This window comes from Pollicipes pollicipes, unplaced genomic scaffold (genome assembly GCF_011947565.3).
Source record: "Pollicipes pollicipes isolate AB1234 unplaced genomic scaffold, Ppol_2.1 Scaffold_6138;HRSCAF=7277_pilon_pilon_pilon, whole genome shotgun sequence".
Classification (NCBI taxonomy): domain Eukaryota; kingdom Metazoa; phylum Arthropoda; class Thecostraca; order Pollicipedomorpha; family Pollicipedidae; genus Pollicipes; species Pollicipes pollicipes.
In genome coordinates, this window is record NW_023596818.1 from 24,696,197 (window position 1) to 24,712,438 (window position 16,242).

The 16,242-nt window shown below is 59.0% G+C and overlaps 1 protein-coding gene across 5 annotated transcripts in view; it reads left to right on the forward strand.

Moving 5' to 3' along the window:
- The window catches only part of TfAP-2 (transcription factor AP-2), a 109,393-nt gene that overhangs the window by 42,382 nt on the left and 50,769 nt on the right, over positions 1–16,242 (forward strand). Inside the window, exon 1 of one of the 5 annotated variants that reach the window (XM_037229525.1) lies at positions 6,130–6,201. The exons of 1 other annotated variant lie outside the window; for it this stretch is intronic. In XM_037229525.1, coding sequence (XP_037085420.1) covers positions 6,145–6,201 — 57 coding nt within the window. In that variant the 5' untranslated portion in view covers positions 6,130–6,144. Of the gene's footprint in view, positions 1–6,129; positions 6,202–14,444; positions 14,861–16,242 lie in introns of those variants that run through there. 3 more of the 5 variants (XM_037229523.1, XM_037229522.1, XM_037229524.1) reach the window with 3 other exon arrangements.

Below are 16,242 nucleotides of genomic sequence, written 5' to 3' on the forward strand. Positions count from 1 at the left end.
CTACCACAGACACCGCGACCGTTTTTTAACTGCCCCACTGCCGCAAATTAGCTTCCGTCCTGCGCCTCGGTCGGGCGCTGCGCTGCCCGCTCCACTTATGCGCGGAATCCGCCGCGCCCGACAGCTGGCGGCCCCGGACGGCGGACGGCCGGCCGACGGGCCGTCGGGGGCGGAGCCGCCGGTCCGACGGGCCGCGTCGGCCCCGGAGCCGCGGCGACGGCCGACCCACGGCGCGCCCCGGCCAATTTTCTCGTCCGGCGCGTCGCGCGGCCGGCCGTCGCGGCGCAAATTGGTGTTTGGAGTGGGCGTCCGCGCCGCTGCGCCGCCCGCGGGTAATCGCGGCCGCGTAATGATAGCGGCGACGGCGCAGCGCGCGGCGGCCGGTGGCGGGCCGGCGCGCTGACCCGCTGACCCGTCCCTGTCGCGAGCCGTGTCGCGCCGCGCCGCCGCCTGTAATCAGGGTATCGCGCGTCGCCGGCCGACCGCGGTTGCGACACGGCACGCCGACGCGGCGCTCCGGGTCCGCACGCCGTCCGCGTGATCACGGCGCCCTCCTCACGGTGCCGGACCGGCTGAGGAACAGCCGGCAGGTGCACGTTCTTCCACTCCACCATACCTAGTCCGATATTTTGTTCTGCAACTGTTCTGGCGCTCGGTCTAACAGGCCTTGTGGACTTGTTGCAAACAGCGATTCAGCGAAGCTGAAACACATGGGTGACCACGGAGTCAATGTCTGGTCAAAGGTCAGAGGGTGAAAGACAAACTGTCAGCACGGACAGGTGTAAAGATACAACTACATATACAGACAGAATTGGCAGAGCAGAGGCAAGCGCTTCGCCAGTTTCTTTTCTGCGTCAGTTGGGGCTTGGACTCTACCAAATATATTTGATTTCTAGTCCTAAAAAGTCGTTACAATTCATGTCCCGTCTAAAGCCTTTCTCGTCTGAACCGTCGCCGGAGCCTCGCCCGTGTTTGTTTGGGCCTGCTCTTGAACGGGGCCGGGCGGACAAGCCGTTTTCTGCGGCGCGGCCGTCGGTGGACCGGCCAGGCCAGAGTGGGCCGCCCGGCATTCCTGCTGCGCTGGGACGCGCCCCTTGTCCCGATGTGTAATTACACTGGTCACTGTAGGAGCCGGCCGGCCAAACAAGCTATTAATCTGTCCACTGGGCCGGCGTGTCGCTCCGAGGCTCGGACAGCACGCTCCGGCGCCGGCGCCGCGCTGGCCCGGCGGGAGAGGCAGACCCGCCGCCCCGGGGAGAGAGGCAGACCCGCCGCCCCGGCGGGAGAGAGAGGCAGACCCGCCGCCCCGGGGAGAGAGGCAGACCCGCCGCCCCGGGGAGAGAGGCAGACCCACCGCCCCGGGGAGAGAGAGAGGCAGACCCGCCGCCCCGGGGAGAGAGGCAGACCCGCCGCCCCGGGGAGAGAGGCAGACCCACCGCCCCGGGGAGAGAGAGCAGGCCCAGACCGCCGCCCCGGGAGAGAGAGAGGCAGCCCCACCGCCCCGGGGAGAGAGGCAGACCCACCGCCCCGGGGAGAGAGAGAGGCAGGCCCACCGCCCCGGGGAGAGAGGCAGGCCTACCGCCCCGGGGAGAGAGAGAGGCAGGCCCACCGCCCCGGGGAGAGAGAGAGGCAGGTCCACCGCCCCGGGGAGAGAGGCAGGCCTACCGCCCCGGGGAGAGAGAGAGGCGGGCCCACCGCCCCGGGGAGAGAGGCAGACCCGCCGCCCCGGGGAGAGAGGCAGGCCCACCGCCCCGGGGAGAGAGAGAGGCAGACCCGCCGCCCCGGGGAGAGAGGCAGGCCCACCGCCCCGGGGAGAGAGGCAGACCCACCGCCCCGGGGAGAGAGGCAGACCCGCCGCCCCGGGGAGAGAGGCAGACCCGCCGCCCCGGGGAGAGAGGCAGACCCACCGCCCCGGGGAGAGAGGCGGGCCCACCGCCCCGGGGAGAGAGGCAGACCCGCCGCCCCGGGGAGACAGGCAGACCCGCCGCCCCGGGGAGAGAGGCAGACCCACCGCCCCGGGGAGAGAGAGAGGCAGACCCGCCGCCCCGGGGAGAGAGGCGGGCCCGCCGCCCCGGGGAGAGAGGCAGACCCGCCGCCCCGGGGAGAGAGAGAGGCAGACCCACCGCCCCGGGGAGAGAGGCGGGCCCGCCGTCTTGGTGGTCAGGAGGGTCAGACCGATGTTCCGATGGTCAACAGGGTCAGGTCAGGGGTTCCGGTGCTCAGAAGGGTCAGACCAGTGATCCCGATGGTTAAAAGGGGTCTCGATGGTCAGAAGGGTCAGATCAGGAGTCCCGGTTGTCAGAAGGGTAAGGCCAATGGTCTGGGTATCAGGAGAGCTAGACAGGTGGTCCTCGTGGGTGAGACTAGTGGCTCCTGTAAACGGAAAGATTGGACCGGTGGCACTGGTGTTCATGAGGGTCAAACCGACGTTCCCGGAGGTGAGGAGGGTCTGACTGGCGGCCCTGGTGGTCAGAAGGGGTGAGATGTTTGCTACACAATGCTGCGTGGGATATCAAGTGCTCGTCTGCTATATCAGACTCCTCTCCTCCACCACTAATTATTTAAATCCTCATACAGTCCCATAGTCGTTAATAATTTTATAAATTCAGTCAACCACTCATCGAGTGGAGTTTGAATTAATGGCCACTCCAGAATCACCCCTGTCATAGCAATTAAACTTTGCAGCGAGCACTCAACCCTAGAGAACAACTATACGCAAGCGCATCTACTGCATCCTAAAATAATAAAGGCACTAACTACTATCGTTGGGATAAAATATGGATCAATCTCGGCGTATCGCGGAATAATTACTCCTTGGAATTTCAAGCATTCGACCTTATAATTAATGATTCCCCGCCGACTTCCACGCGCAACGCTCATTTAGCTTCTTTGTTAGCAGAATTAAAAGATCAGAGGTGCCCCAGATGGAATCTAGCGCATCGCCGTCTCCGCGAAGCATGTTCCATGGCCGAGAGGATTGGCCTTTGATAACTTCCATTCCGCCCGCTGACCTTCCTCCGAGTAGTTCATGCTCTGCCTCATAGATGGCACTGGTGAGGCGTCCACGCGCGTCTCGTGCTGCGATTTTTTTTCCGCTTGGTCGATGAAGCCTGACGGATTTCGCTGGTGGGATTATTACGGGTGATTATGCGGGCAATAATTACGCAACCGGAGAGTCAGTGTGTAGAACTGGCAAGGGTAGAGAATGCGAAATTCGCACGCACACACACACACACACACACACACACACACACACACACACAACACACCTGCGGTGATGGCGCGCAACAGGTAAAAGCCGTTGGCGTGAGATGCTATCCCCATGGTCTCTGCCACCAGTTCGTGATTTGAAGAAGCTGGAATAAATAAGATCAAGGAACAAGAAGATAATCAACTTCTTTCTTCAGAATTGCTATCTGATATAGCATGATCCCACTGATGGCTTATTTACGATGTTAAGCCGGTGTGCCTTTGTGGTTCCATAAAGTAAATTTGACGAGCAGTATTGACGTTAGTGCCGTGTCAGATGGCTGAAACCTTGCAGCGGAGACTATAATCGAAGTCTACAGTGTGCAGGCCGCTAGCTATGCCGTGTTCGACCCACTGATCGGTTCGCGGAATGCAAGTAATCCTGTTCATGGGGGCGGGCGCCGCTAGCCCATGCTGGACCGTGACAATTCATTTACACCGCTGTTGGAGCGACAAATCGGTCGCACCGCTTGGCTAGCCAAGCCAGCTACGCGAGGCACCACCAACAGCGTAGGTTACCTGGTAACATGCGTCACGGGGATAGTCCCAGTGGCGTCACCAGAGCAGAACCTGATGCTTGGCTTGATCGCATCCGTGCGTGCACCTTCGACAGCTGTCTCTATCGATGTCAAGAGCTACGCTGGTTGTTGATGAGCAACAAGTGTTGTATTTGTTATGGAGCGGCAGCCGCGAGCAAATTTTGGCTGGGTTCTAGTGTGGACTTAGACAGAATAGTTGTGCCAACCGCACGGAGAGTAGTACATTAGATATTGTCATTTTAATTGGCTGACAGTTGGAAATGAAATTGAAATAGCTGTTTTTAAAAGCTAATTCATCGAGCTATTGGTTTCAAATAAACTGGAACCTTGCCGCTTAATCAAAATGGAGTAAATCAGACTGTTCTGTCCAGAAAAGATCCTCCCAGCTGCAGCAAACCTTTGTCGACCCCAATGACCAGATGCTTCGATACGCTTCTTTATCAAACCATCGGCTATCGCATTATCTTATTTTCACATGTCCGGCTTAAGTATGATCCTCGAGAGAGCCCTTTATATGGACGGCGATTTTTCTGCTGTATAAGCCCTAAATGATATCCGTCAGACGCGCTGCCGGTCGGCGCCAACCTGCGGAGACCAGCTGCCCTAGACGGCAGAGGCCCGCCGGTGCCTTCGCGCCGGCGTTACCCGTGGCCGCGCCTTACTGACCCCTCAGCGCCGACGGCCGCGCCCGGCCCACCACGTGACCACCTCAGTCCATCTGGCATCGAGGCGACGCGCCGGCCAGCCGATCCGTTGTTGTGTGACGTCATTAACATTCCGCCGCCCGGAGAGGCGATTGGTGGTGAAATTGGGCTGTTGTAGTCGGTTTTGTCGTGCTGGACACGATCACTGGGACAGGAGGACGGAGCTGCGCCTAATGGCACACCATTGTTGGCCGGCTCCATTAGAGCGAGCTCGGGACGAGGCGGCGGTTCCCGCCGCCCGAGACCAGTGGCGAGCCTCAGAGGTACAGGACGGAGTGTGCAGCTCGAGACAAATCACGGCCTTCGCCACCGGAGACCAGTGGCGAGCCTCAGAGGTACAGGACGGAGCGTGCAGCTCGAGACAAATCACGGCCTCCGCCACCGGAGACCAGTAGCGAGCCTCAGAGGTACAGGACGGAGCGTGCAGCTCGATCACGAAATCACGGCCTTCGCCACCGGAGACCAGTGGCGAGCCTCATAGGTACAGGACGGGGCGTGCAGCTCGAGACAAATCACGGCTTTCGCCACCGGAGACCAGGGGCGAGCCTCAGAGGTACAGGACGGAGCGTGCAGCTCGAGACAAATCACGGCTTTCGCCACCGAAGACAGGTTGAGAAGTCTCGGAGATGGCACTGGACTGCCAGGACTCCGGACGAGTCTCCGGCCCCCGCAGCTGGGGACGAGTGGCGAGGCTCCAGGGATGAGCACGTCCGGCCGTCAGAGCCCAGGACGAGTGGGAGCCTCCGGGCTGTCTGTCAGAGCTCTGGAAGAACTATGGACCGGAGCAGGAACTCTCCAAACGGAGGTTCCGCGGACAACGGCGTGCAGGTTTTCAGGGTCATGGAGTCACAAGGGTCTACTTATGGTCCATGAAATGCGACTGCTCCCATTACTGAAGGCCAGTTTCGGACTTACCGAATCGAATACGCTCCAAACGGCTACTTCAAGCACGTTCCGTACTCAGCTATCTTTTCATCAGTCGGGAAGCAGCACGTGCGTCGCGGTCGACGTGTCTTCAAGCCCAAATAACGGACCCACGGTCCACTTATTTGATAAAATTCACGAAAGTCCACGTGCGTCCTCGGCCACTAAAGGCTCCCTGTTCACCCGAGTCAGAAAGCTCGGCAGTGGTGTGAGCAGTGCGTGCCCCGACCAAAGCGTCGTGGCGTTGCGTGCGTCTCTGAAGGGAGCACTTGACTTTGAGGTGGCGCGGCCGGTTACGGAGCCATGCCGGACGCGTCGGCTGTTCGTCGGCAGCGGCAGCGGCGGCGGCTGCCGTCTGTTTACCCCCGGCTGTTTATCGGCGCCGGCGGCCGCTCTGCGCCGACCGACCGCGCGTCGTCTCGCCGCGCCCGTCGGTGGCGGCGAGTCCGCTCGTCGGTGTCGACGGAGCGCTTTCAGCGCCGCGCCGGCCTCCAGGTCGGACGGGCGGCGGCGGCGGCGGAGCGAGACCGTGGTCTGGCAGAGCCGGGCCTCGGCCGGACGAGCCCCGGCTCGCCCAGTGGCCGGCGAACGAGCCTCGGTCAGCTGAAGCCCGGCGCCAGGCCGAACTGGCGACGCTGGCGACGTGAGCTTGGTGGTAGCGGCGCAAGTTAGCTGGCGACCGGCGACGGCCGTTGGCGCGAAAGTGCGCGATGAATTGCAACTATGGAATGCAGAACTACAACAACTTCAATTTCGACCGGCGACGCATGCTCTTCCCGAACCAGGTCAGTCGTCTGGGATCTGTCACACCGGACGGTCTCCCGATAGGGATCACACGCTCAGCCTTCAGGGACTGAGGGACTCTGACTCTGACTGTAGGGGTCCTGGGTCAGCTGATCGCTGCAGGGAAATTGAGTCGTGGGAGGGAGACTTCACTGCCGCTTAGCGACGGTGAAGTCGACTTGGGCGACGCCCAGCGTATCTTGGTTGGGATGCCCTTGGAGTGACTTACATGATTTATCCGCGGCAGCATGCGACTTTTACTATTATGGTAAGTCTAGTGAACTGTTTTCTTGCCCGCTCATGAAACGCTTTTTTTTGTCAAAATCCCGAGTTGCCCAATTACACCTTACTTGTGAATTTGTACTGGAGATCCTCTATTGCACATGCAAATGGTTCAAGAGCTCTGACTCTGGATCTGCTAGATGTAAAAATTAATACGGTGTGACTAACTAAGAATTGCTTTTGAAAAGATAGTCACCCACCAAACTACGTAAAAGCAAAAAGACAGACTTTCCTTTCATTGCAAACAATTCGGATTTAAAAGGCCCATTTGCGTAAGCGTTAAACAGAAAAGTAAGATGTGCTCAATTCACCCGTGAGGGTTACGTGCACGGACTTATATTTTATTAAGCGACACGTCACATTTACTCCACGGAGAGGGCCATGGACATCATTGTGCCCGTGGAGAACCGTCATTGGTCCACCTGATAAATTAAGATGCCCGGTGAGAACAGAAATAACCATATCATTATTCACGAGTGAAGTGTTTAAAAGAGAAGTTCAATTTCAGCCGTGCCTGTGAAAGTTAGACAGGTTGCCAAGATTAGTGTCGCTTAGACAAAGCTTGTATCTGCTGTTTGCTATTATATGTTTTTGGATGCTATTATATGTTTTGGATGCTATTATATGTTTTGAATGCTAGTATATGTTTTGAATTGGCTTAACAAACCTTACATTGAAATCAGGACAGATAAAGGACTTTGATCTACTGGAGACATTAATTGCGATGTTCCATTCTGGAGAGTGACCGGATGTAGCAGGCTGCAAGGAAATCTAAGAACCTTTTTTCGCAAATTTAATTCCACTTTCATAGTCGCTAGGTCTATTTGCATGCCTTTAACGCCTTGTGAGACTCAATGAGATATTTGTCTCGACTACGAGCCCTACTGCGTAATTCGGAGAGCAGTTCATCAAGATTTGTTGTCATCAAATGTGCATGACTATAAACTAAGTTGAGGTGACATTTTAAAATCCCGCTGGATAACTTACATTGAACCATCTGACAATTCCACCAACACAAAAAGCCACCGACTTGGCGCCGAAAAGACCTTCCGTACCAAACGCTTCCCCTTGCGCCGATTTCAACTGTACTTCAGCTCACTTTCACTTTGTCCGCTACCTGTCCCACCCTTTGTTAAAGAAGGAATGGGACGAATTAGGAATGGTCGTCCTATTACGGCCCACAATCACGCTTGGGTTCATCCAAGGGGCATTTACATTATGGGGTGAAAAAGGTAAATGGCTCAGTTCCACACTAACTGCACTGAACTGACTATTGGGCAGAGAACGTAAAAGAGACGGGCACCCAAATGCTCGACCAGGGGTATGTACACATCCCACCACCAGCATAAGCCCCGCCCTATCCGAACTTCTTTAGCGTTTTCATGCCGGGCGGTTATCAAGATGCCCCGGATAGTGCTCGCGCTGGCGGCGCCCCAGGGCCGGCGCCAGGCGTGCCCCGTGCTCGCGGCGCCCCAGGGCCGGCGCCAGGCGTGCCCCGCGGTGGCGGCGCTTCAGGGCCGCTGCGAGGCGTGCCCCGCGCTCGCGGCGCCCCGGGGCCGGCGCCAGGCGTGCCCCGCGCTGACGGCGCCCCGGGGCCGGCGCCAGGCGTGCCCCGTGCTCGCGGCGCCCCAGGGTCGGCGCCGCGGCGGTGGCCGGCCCGCTCCCCTCCCGCCGGCCGCCGCCGCGGCGCAAGTCACCGCTCATCTATCACAGGTGGCCGGCAAGCCGGGCCGCGGTGTAATGAGTCCGGCGCCGCGGCCGCATCACGTACGCCGCGGCCGCGTCACGTACGCCGCGCGCGTTTTTGCAGCCGGGACGTTCGGCGGCGCGGCGCGTTGACACGCCGTGCACGGGCGCCGCCTGCAATCACCGCTGGAATGTCGTAATAGCCGGCCGCGTCGGAGCGTCAGGCGCCCGCGCGGCAAACGACAGGCATGGTGCGACCGTCCGCAGACCTGCGGGTGACCAGTCCACAGACCCGCGGGTCACCAGCCCGCCAGGCTCGCGGGTCACCAGACCACGGACCCACGGGTTAGCAGCCCGCGGACCCGCCAGCCCGCGTCACCAGCCCACCGGGCCTGGGGGTTACCAGCCCACGGACCCACGCGTCACTAGCCCTCGGACCCGCGGGTTACCAGCCCACGGACCCGCGGGTCACCAGCCCACGAGGTTCACGGGTCACCAGCCCACGGACTCACGGGCCACCAGCCCACGGGCCCGCGGGTGGCGTCGGCTCACGGCCATCCATAGCTTGCCGGTCCACAGTCCGGCGACTCGACAGACTCGCCGTCTCCCTGACCGCTGAACCATCAGCCCACGGGCCCTGGCCCGCCGACGCACAGACCCGCGAGTCATCAGCGCTCTGACCCACAGCCCGGTGCCCCGGGGCCTGCCGGACCTCCGTCCCTCGACCCGCGACCGCTGGCCCCGCCAGATGCCTTCAGTCTGTGATGAGTGGGCTGCCGTCAAAGGGCAGCGCTGTTCGCTGAAGAGCCCCTGGATTTACAGCCTCCGTGCGATGACAAGGCGACGCTGCAAATCATATTTGCCTCCGTGGACGCCGGCGCTGAGAGGCGGCATTTTGCATGGCCTTTGGAAGCACCGGCTGCGACGCAATCTTCTTAACCCCACAAATTGTATGCACTGACAGAAAGAAGTATGCCAAAGGTGATGCCGCAGAGTGCCAAAATGACTCAGCTTAGACGTCGTGAAAAGTGTCCCACAATCTTTCCGTGACATGCCTGCAGGGGAAGCAGGCGCTATATTGCCTTGCCTTCGTAATCCACAACTGAACCTGAAGCGCATGGCAGTGGCGGCCGAGAGTGAGTGATGACAGCATTGTCGGGCTGCTGTAAAGCTACTGCGATGTGGGTATGTGTAAGGATAGATCCCGATTTTCATAATTTATTGGCATTGAAGTCCAGTCCTGGAACTGCAGAATGCTCCGTTCGACCTGCATGGGAAGTTCAGCCGGTAACCACCTGCAGGCAGGCAGGGACTAGAAAGTGGATAGGGTACTTACATGCCGTAATGTCGCTCTGCATTGCATGAAACACTGCCCTGTGCAGCACGTGGCGACGTGGAGCTGCACGGACGTCGCGCTGCATCTGCTCAAGACGCTTTGTCTATGCGGCTGTTTAAAAGCCAAGAAAGATGAGCTATCGCTCTAAAAGCGGCTGTGGCCGGCCGCTCACGGGCTCAGTGGGTGGTTTTTAGGGATACCCGCAACAAGGTCCACGTAGGTTTGCTCACTGACAAAAAAAGACATCTGAATTGTGGATTGCTCGTATAAATCGTTTGAAGTGGAGCGAATAGCAACATCGGTCGGCAATTGGATTGGAGGAACTGCTGGCTCGCTGTTCCTGTGCCGCGGCGTTGAAACGTGATGGGGATGGCCGTTCATGACTGCTTGAACTCGACTTGCTTGTTTGTCTCCAGATCAGCACGGTTGTACGTTTAAACTATCGTACACAACCAGCTATTTTGTGCTTGTTTGGAATCCGTAGCCGCGTTACACAAATGAACTCATTCTGCACGAACTGTTCGCCGGCGTGCGAATCACACGCTGCTTCTTCACAGGATGCAGCTCACCGCAACGCGGTTGACCGTGCCGCTCATACATGCCATCTCGTTGGACCAACTCCAGTTGGCGGGACGTTTCAAACGTAGATGTCCCTTGTATATTTCAGCTCACCCTGCCACCCCAAACGGCAGCACATGTAGCCTGTTGCACGGTCCCTTTGTCTTACCATTGATTGCACCTTGGGATTGCACTTGAGTGTCAAACGGAGGTACATGATTTGGACGCAGTTTTTTATTCCAGGCTTAATCTTTCGTGTCATTTGATGGTGCGGTTCGAGAAAACTGACGGATATATTCGGGATTTTTATTCCCAGTATGCAGTTTTCCTTCTGTAACAAACGCGTTGGACGAAGCCCCAGGCTCCTGTCAATTGGCCTCTACGCTCACACACTCTCTGCCATTGATCACGGCAGCGTGATTTGGTCAGCCGCAACGCAAACCCACGTCAGAAAAGCCGTATCTTCAGCCCTCCGTCTCGTGCCACTGGCACGTATTACAGCCAATAAAAGTAACAAGTGTATCGCATTCCAGTGCAATATAATGTTTCTATCAACCTTTGCACACGCATCAACTAATCCTGCCTTCCACTATCAATTTTAAAATAGCTGCGCCCTTCAGTTGCCACTGGAGCTTTCTGAATGGCCTCGTATTCGTTTCGGGCCTTGTGGCTGATGTGACTTTTACGTTGGCATTGTGTTGAAGAATTAAATGTCCAATTGCGTCTGTAGTTTGTCGCAATGTCATCATTTTTGTGGGTCTAAGTGCACCTGCGACGAGAAGGTGCACCCGTGAGTGATCCGCTGGTGAACAAAGACATGATAATAAACAATGATTAAAATGAAATCATGAGTATTTCCTGCAGTCGGCCGAGGGGAGGGAGCACCACGAGGAGTTCATATAATATTTAGACATTATGACGAAAATGCAATCGTGAAATAACCGATCCCCCCCCCCCCCCCCCCCCCTATTAAGAGCGCCGAGCTGAGCTACAGAAGCCTTAGAGTGAATCAGCTGCGGCGCGTTCGCAGGCACGTCCTGATTCAACACTGTCTGGTATGTGTTTGGCAGCTGCGGGCTGGCCGCCGGCCGGTAACCGGTCGATGCTTGGGCCGGGCTGGTCGGCCGCCGACGAGGCCGGAGGCCGGCGCTGACCGGCGGTTGGCCGCGGGGTATCCGCCGCCGCCGACGGGGGCCAATCCGAGGCGGCGCCGCTGCCCGGGGGCGGCAGCAGCGACGCTGCCGGCTTCCAGCTGCCTGCCAAAGGCAAATGCCTGGCACGGTCGCGTCCGTACCCTCCACCCCGCGCTGTGCTGCATCAGGCGGCGATACGCGTTACAGTCGGCTCTGCGCTGCCGTGGGGCATGGGGATCCTGTCAGGTGGCCCTGTGACTGCCGGCAGATGGGGATGCCTGTCGGTCGGCTCTGTGCTGGCCGGCAGATGATATGCCTGTCACGGTTTGGCTCTGTGCTGCCGTCAGATGGGGATGCCTGTCACGGTTTGGCTCTGAGCTGGCCGTCAGATGGGGTATGCCTGTACGGTTGACTCTGTGACTGCGCAGATGGGGATGCCTGTCACGGTCGGCTCTGTGCTGCCGGCAGATGGGGATGCCTGTCACGGTCGGCTCTGTGCTGCCAGCAGATGGGGATGCCTGTTACGGTCGGCTCTGTGCTGCCGGCAGATGGGGATGCCTGTCACGGTCGGCTCTGTGCTGCCGGCAGATGGGGATCCCTGTCACGGTTGGCTCCGCTCCGCCTGCGGAGGACGACACTCGGTGTGGCAGCCGCGAGCTGTCTACCGATGGTAGTGCTTTGTGCGGTGGGCTCCGTACGGCTTGGAAAATATGCTTTCTGTTGTGACCAGTTTGTAGTTCGCAGCTCGCTGCGCAGTTTTGGCCCGGGGCACCTGTCTGCTCCGCGCGCTGCGCGCATGTCGTGATAGTTCTCACGAATGGGTCCCGACCGCCCACGGAGGACGGCAGTTCTGGTACCGTGGGCTCTGCACAGCCGATAGAGGAACGATGTCATTAGTTGGTACCATAGACATCGTACTTCGTACAGATCCGAGTGCGTATCTGGTGGGTCGACCCCATGCAGGCCACAGACGGTGATACTTGGTACTGGCAGTCGGAGTGCCGACGGGGACAGCAGACTCTTTCGCCGGCGGCGGTGATGGGGGGGGGGGGAGGGGGGGGGGGGGTCGGTCGCTCGGCCGTGGTCTGCTAAAACAGTCCCCGCTCCGTTCGTGCTGCTGAGACGCAAATGCTTAGCGGCGGCGAGTGATGGCAGCAGGGGGGGGGGGGGGGGATGGCCGCGCCCGACGGCGTTTGAGACGGAGCGGCTCGCACGGTGGGAACGGCCATCTTCCGGGCCGCTGAGTACCCGAGCCGCCCTGGTTCCCAGCGTCTTCGCAGCGCTAACACAGCGGTTCTGCGGCATTGTTGCACACTGGAAACACGCCGGTTTTGGCCTTTTATTTCAGTCTTTTTGCTCTTCTTTATTCCAGCACCAGCTAATGACGATGCACCTGAGTTCAATGGACTGTTCCTTGGTGGCTGGTGTTTTCATGTTTCCGGAACACAGCGTGGTGCGCACGGCACCGAAAGCTTGAACTGCTCCATGAGTGTATACTGGCACAGTATTTTATAATTATAAGGATATCCTCTCACTTGTATGGCCTGAGCTTAGTAATTGGGTATCAGCCACTGGCGTTTTTTAAATGAACTAGCTTAAACGATATATATATATATATATATATATATATATATATATATATATATATATATATATATATATATATATATATATATATATATATATATGTATATATGGGGGGGGTGCGTGTGTGTGTGTGCGTGTGGATGTGCGTGTGTGTGCGTGTGCGTGCGTGCGTGTACGTATGTGTGCGTGTGTGTGTGCGTGTGTGTGCGTGTGTGGGTGTGGGTGGGTGGGTATGTGTGTGTGTGGGGGTGTGGGTGTGTGTGCGAGTGCGTGCGTGTGCGTGTGTACGTGTATATGTTGTGTGTGGGTGTGTGTGTGTGTGTGTGTGTGTGTGTGGTGTGTGTGTGTGTGTGTGTGTGTGTGTGTGTGTGTGTGTGTGTGGTGTGTGTGTGTGTGGTGTGTGTGTGTGTGTGTGTGTGTGTGTCAAACTCGGGCGTTAGATTTGAAAATTTTGTTACCGGATTTGTGGGTATGTGTATATGGACACTTAATTTTTGGTTAGCTGTTAGACTCTTAGTGTCGGGCGTTCAAGCTAATTTTCGCGGGTGCCAGGTCCGACCTCATCCGCGGACGGCCGCCGGCTTCGTTGCCCAAGGCGCATGAGCCGGTAGGCCCGCTGGCGTCACCGGAGGCGCGCACGCCACCCCTGGGAATTTGAACGGGCCCGGTCCCACGGCGGCGCCAAGGCCTGGCGTTCGGTCACACAAAGGACGGCCCGTCCGCCGCCAGCACATTGTGCAACGCCCGCCGGCCCAACCAAGGCCTCCAAACGCCCCCCAGCGGCCGGCTGGGCCCGGCTTGCTCGCGGCCTTTTGGCGGTCACCGGGTCTGCATCGATGGGCCAAGCAGGGCTTAAGGACGCTGTCGAGACGTCGTGGTGCCCCGCGTGCTCCTGCCTGATTCGTTCCCGACACTTAACTTGCCTCATGCATTGTTTTTCGAGATATTGTTCAAATCGCCTCGAGCGCCAAATTAAAAGCACTGCTAATTCTAAGATAAGGTGGCTTCATTCCTTTACCTGCAGATCCCGGAGATACAGGTATGGCCAGGGTTGTAGTCAGGAAATGAATAGTATCCCCGAGACGGGTGACATCAGTTCCGGGCCTTTACTTGGAAAACTGAGTTATCCCCACTCTCGTATTACCCGCGCTTCGATGTGTGAGAAATTTGATCCAGCTCCCAGCCCCCAGTCATTTGAGGCGCTGACTGGTACCCTGTCCGAATCCTCCCGTCATCGAAGCCTCTCCGCCTCAGCGTGCCCGTCCCCAGCCAGCCAACAGCTGATTCCCAGCGATAACTTCTGCTGTGGGACTGAGCGTTAGGCTTTGAATTCGCGCACGTGCTGCATGAAAATTGGATTTAGCCAAGATCCAAGAATATTTCGCCTTGATCTGAGCTCCACCAGCTGCGTCGCCAACATTTCCGCATGGCCAACATTTGGCGCCGGGGGTCGCGCGCCCAGCACGCGGCCGGCCGGCGTGGCAGGTGCCTCCGCCTGGCTGGGGACGGGCCGGCCGGACCCCGGCACTGACCGCCGGCGCATTCGTGAACAGGCCCCGCAGGCAAGAGGTCGCGCCGCCCCAGGTCCGGAGCCGCCGGCCGCCGCCCGCTCCGGCCCGCGCCGCGCTGTCGCCGACCCAGCCGGCCTTGGGGCACACCCCGGTCGTTCCAGGCGTGTTTCAAGGTCGGCCTCGGTCGCGCCGTGCGCGCAGCCATTTTGAACCGGCACCTGCGCGGGCCGGCCGTGGGCTGTTTACCGGTCGTCGCCGCGAGCGGTGCGCCATGGCCGACGTCAGCCCAGCGGCCAGCGACGACAACTCGTCCGAGGCGGTGGCGAAGCGACGCGACGACACCGTCGGCGGTCTGCTGCTGCCGGCTAAGCTGCGTCACAACAACAACGAGGTGGCGTACGCCATCATCGACGGGCGCGTGACGCAGGTGCAGGTGGCCACTGCCGCCGACCTGGCCGCCGCCGCCGCCGCCGCCGCCGCCGCCGACGTCGACCCCGACGATCTTCCGATCGACGTGGACGACGAGATGGAGCCGGACGAGCGGGACGCGGACGAGGACTCGATGGAGGTGAGGCGGCGGCGGCACTGTTCGGACGGCGGCGCGCGCCACTCTGGGCCGCCGCGTGGGCCGAGCGCCGCGCGGCGCCATGTGATGGTTGCAGGCGGCGCGGCCGGGCCCGCCGGCGGCGATACAGACAGGTGGCGGCCGGCGGCGCGGCCCACAGCCGCCGGCCACAGCGCCGCTCGTTTGTTGATGTCCGCGCGGGAAGCCAGTCGGCCGATTTCAGTTGCGGGCGGAGGGCCGGCCTTGTGGAGGCTGCTGTTGTTGGTGGCTTGGCTTTAGACGGTTGGAAATAGGAGGGGGAGGGGACGCTCCTCCGCCGATGGTGACTGCGTCTCGAGGCTGCTGATGGTTGCAAGGTCCATTGTCGCAACGCGGTGCTAATGGCCGTGTTGCGTTGCACTTTCCCGGCGGGTCGTTGAAGTCTCTGTTCAACACCTGAGCGCCGTTGGTCATCGCGGCGACCACAACGGAGCGTTGTGGCCTAACCGGGCGATCAAGCAGCTTCTGCTCTGACGGAAATTGTCATGGTCGCGTTTATATCTCCTTCTCGTTGGTTGGCGCGTTGGTGCGACTGGACCGTTAGCATCGAGCCTCCAGTTTCACTTGAAGCGTGGTCGAAAGCACGCTACGGCGCGCACTCGGCGTCTGCCTCCTTTCACCAAGGGCGGAGCACATTGACTGCAAAGTTGCATCGATCGAGGCAGCGCTCCGGCGAGTGTAGGCGGTGGAGTTGCTGCATGCGTTTTTCACCGGCCAGTTTCCAAGGCGTCGACGGCTTGGAAACTGGCTGCTTGAAAACTGTCAATCTTCTTGGTAATGAAATACGCCTGGTTGAACCCTTACCCATATATGAATGCTTAATTAGTGTCTGAATATTAAACGGACAGACCAATAGTTCGGTGGTACACGGAATACCTGAGCCATGGTATCAATGTCACGCTAGTGAAGATTTGATCACATAACATTTGTTGTTCGTTCGCATTTGTCACGAAGACACATGCGTATGGATTGATTAGGTACAATTGATCCCGAATGAAATTATTTTTATGAGGGAGTGTTGAAATTGTGAAGCTTGGAACAGCACCCATACCTTAATCTAACGGTCACCAGTCCCCTTCCTGTTCCCCTCCCCATGTCGCATATGTGGCCCGGCTGTCCCCGACGAGTCCCCCGGCCGGCGGGACCGGGCCGCCGGCGGCAGGGGCGAGGCCAGCACTGGAAGACGCGGAGCCTCGGCACCGCGTTCGTCGAGCGAGCTGGTCGACTGCGCCTCGAACCTCAAACGGTAGCTGTCACTTGTCACAGTCGCTTCGTAGGTGCTGCCGTCACCGCCTGCCTGCATGCCTCACGGCTCCGAGGGACAGAGGCCGACCTTGGCAGAGGTC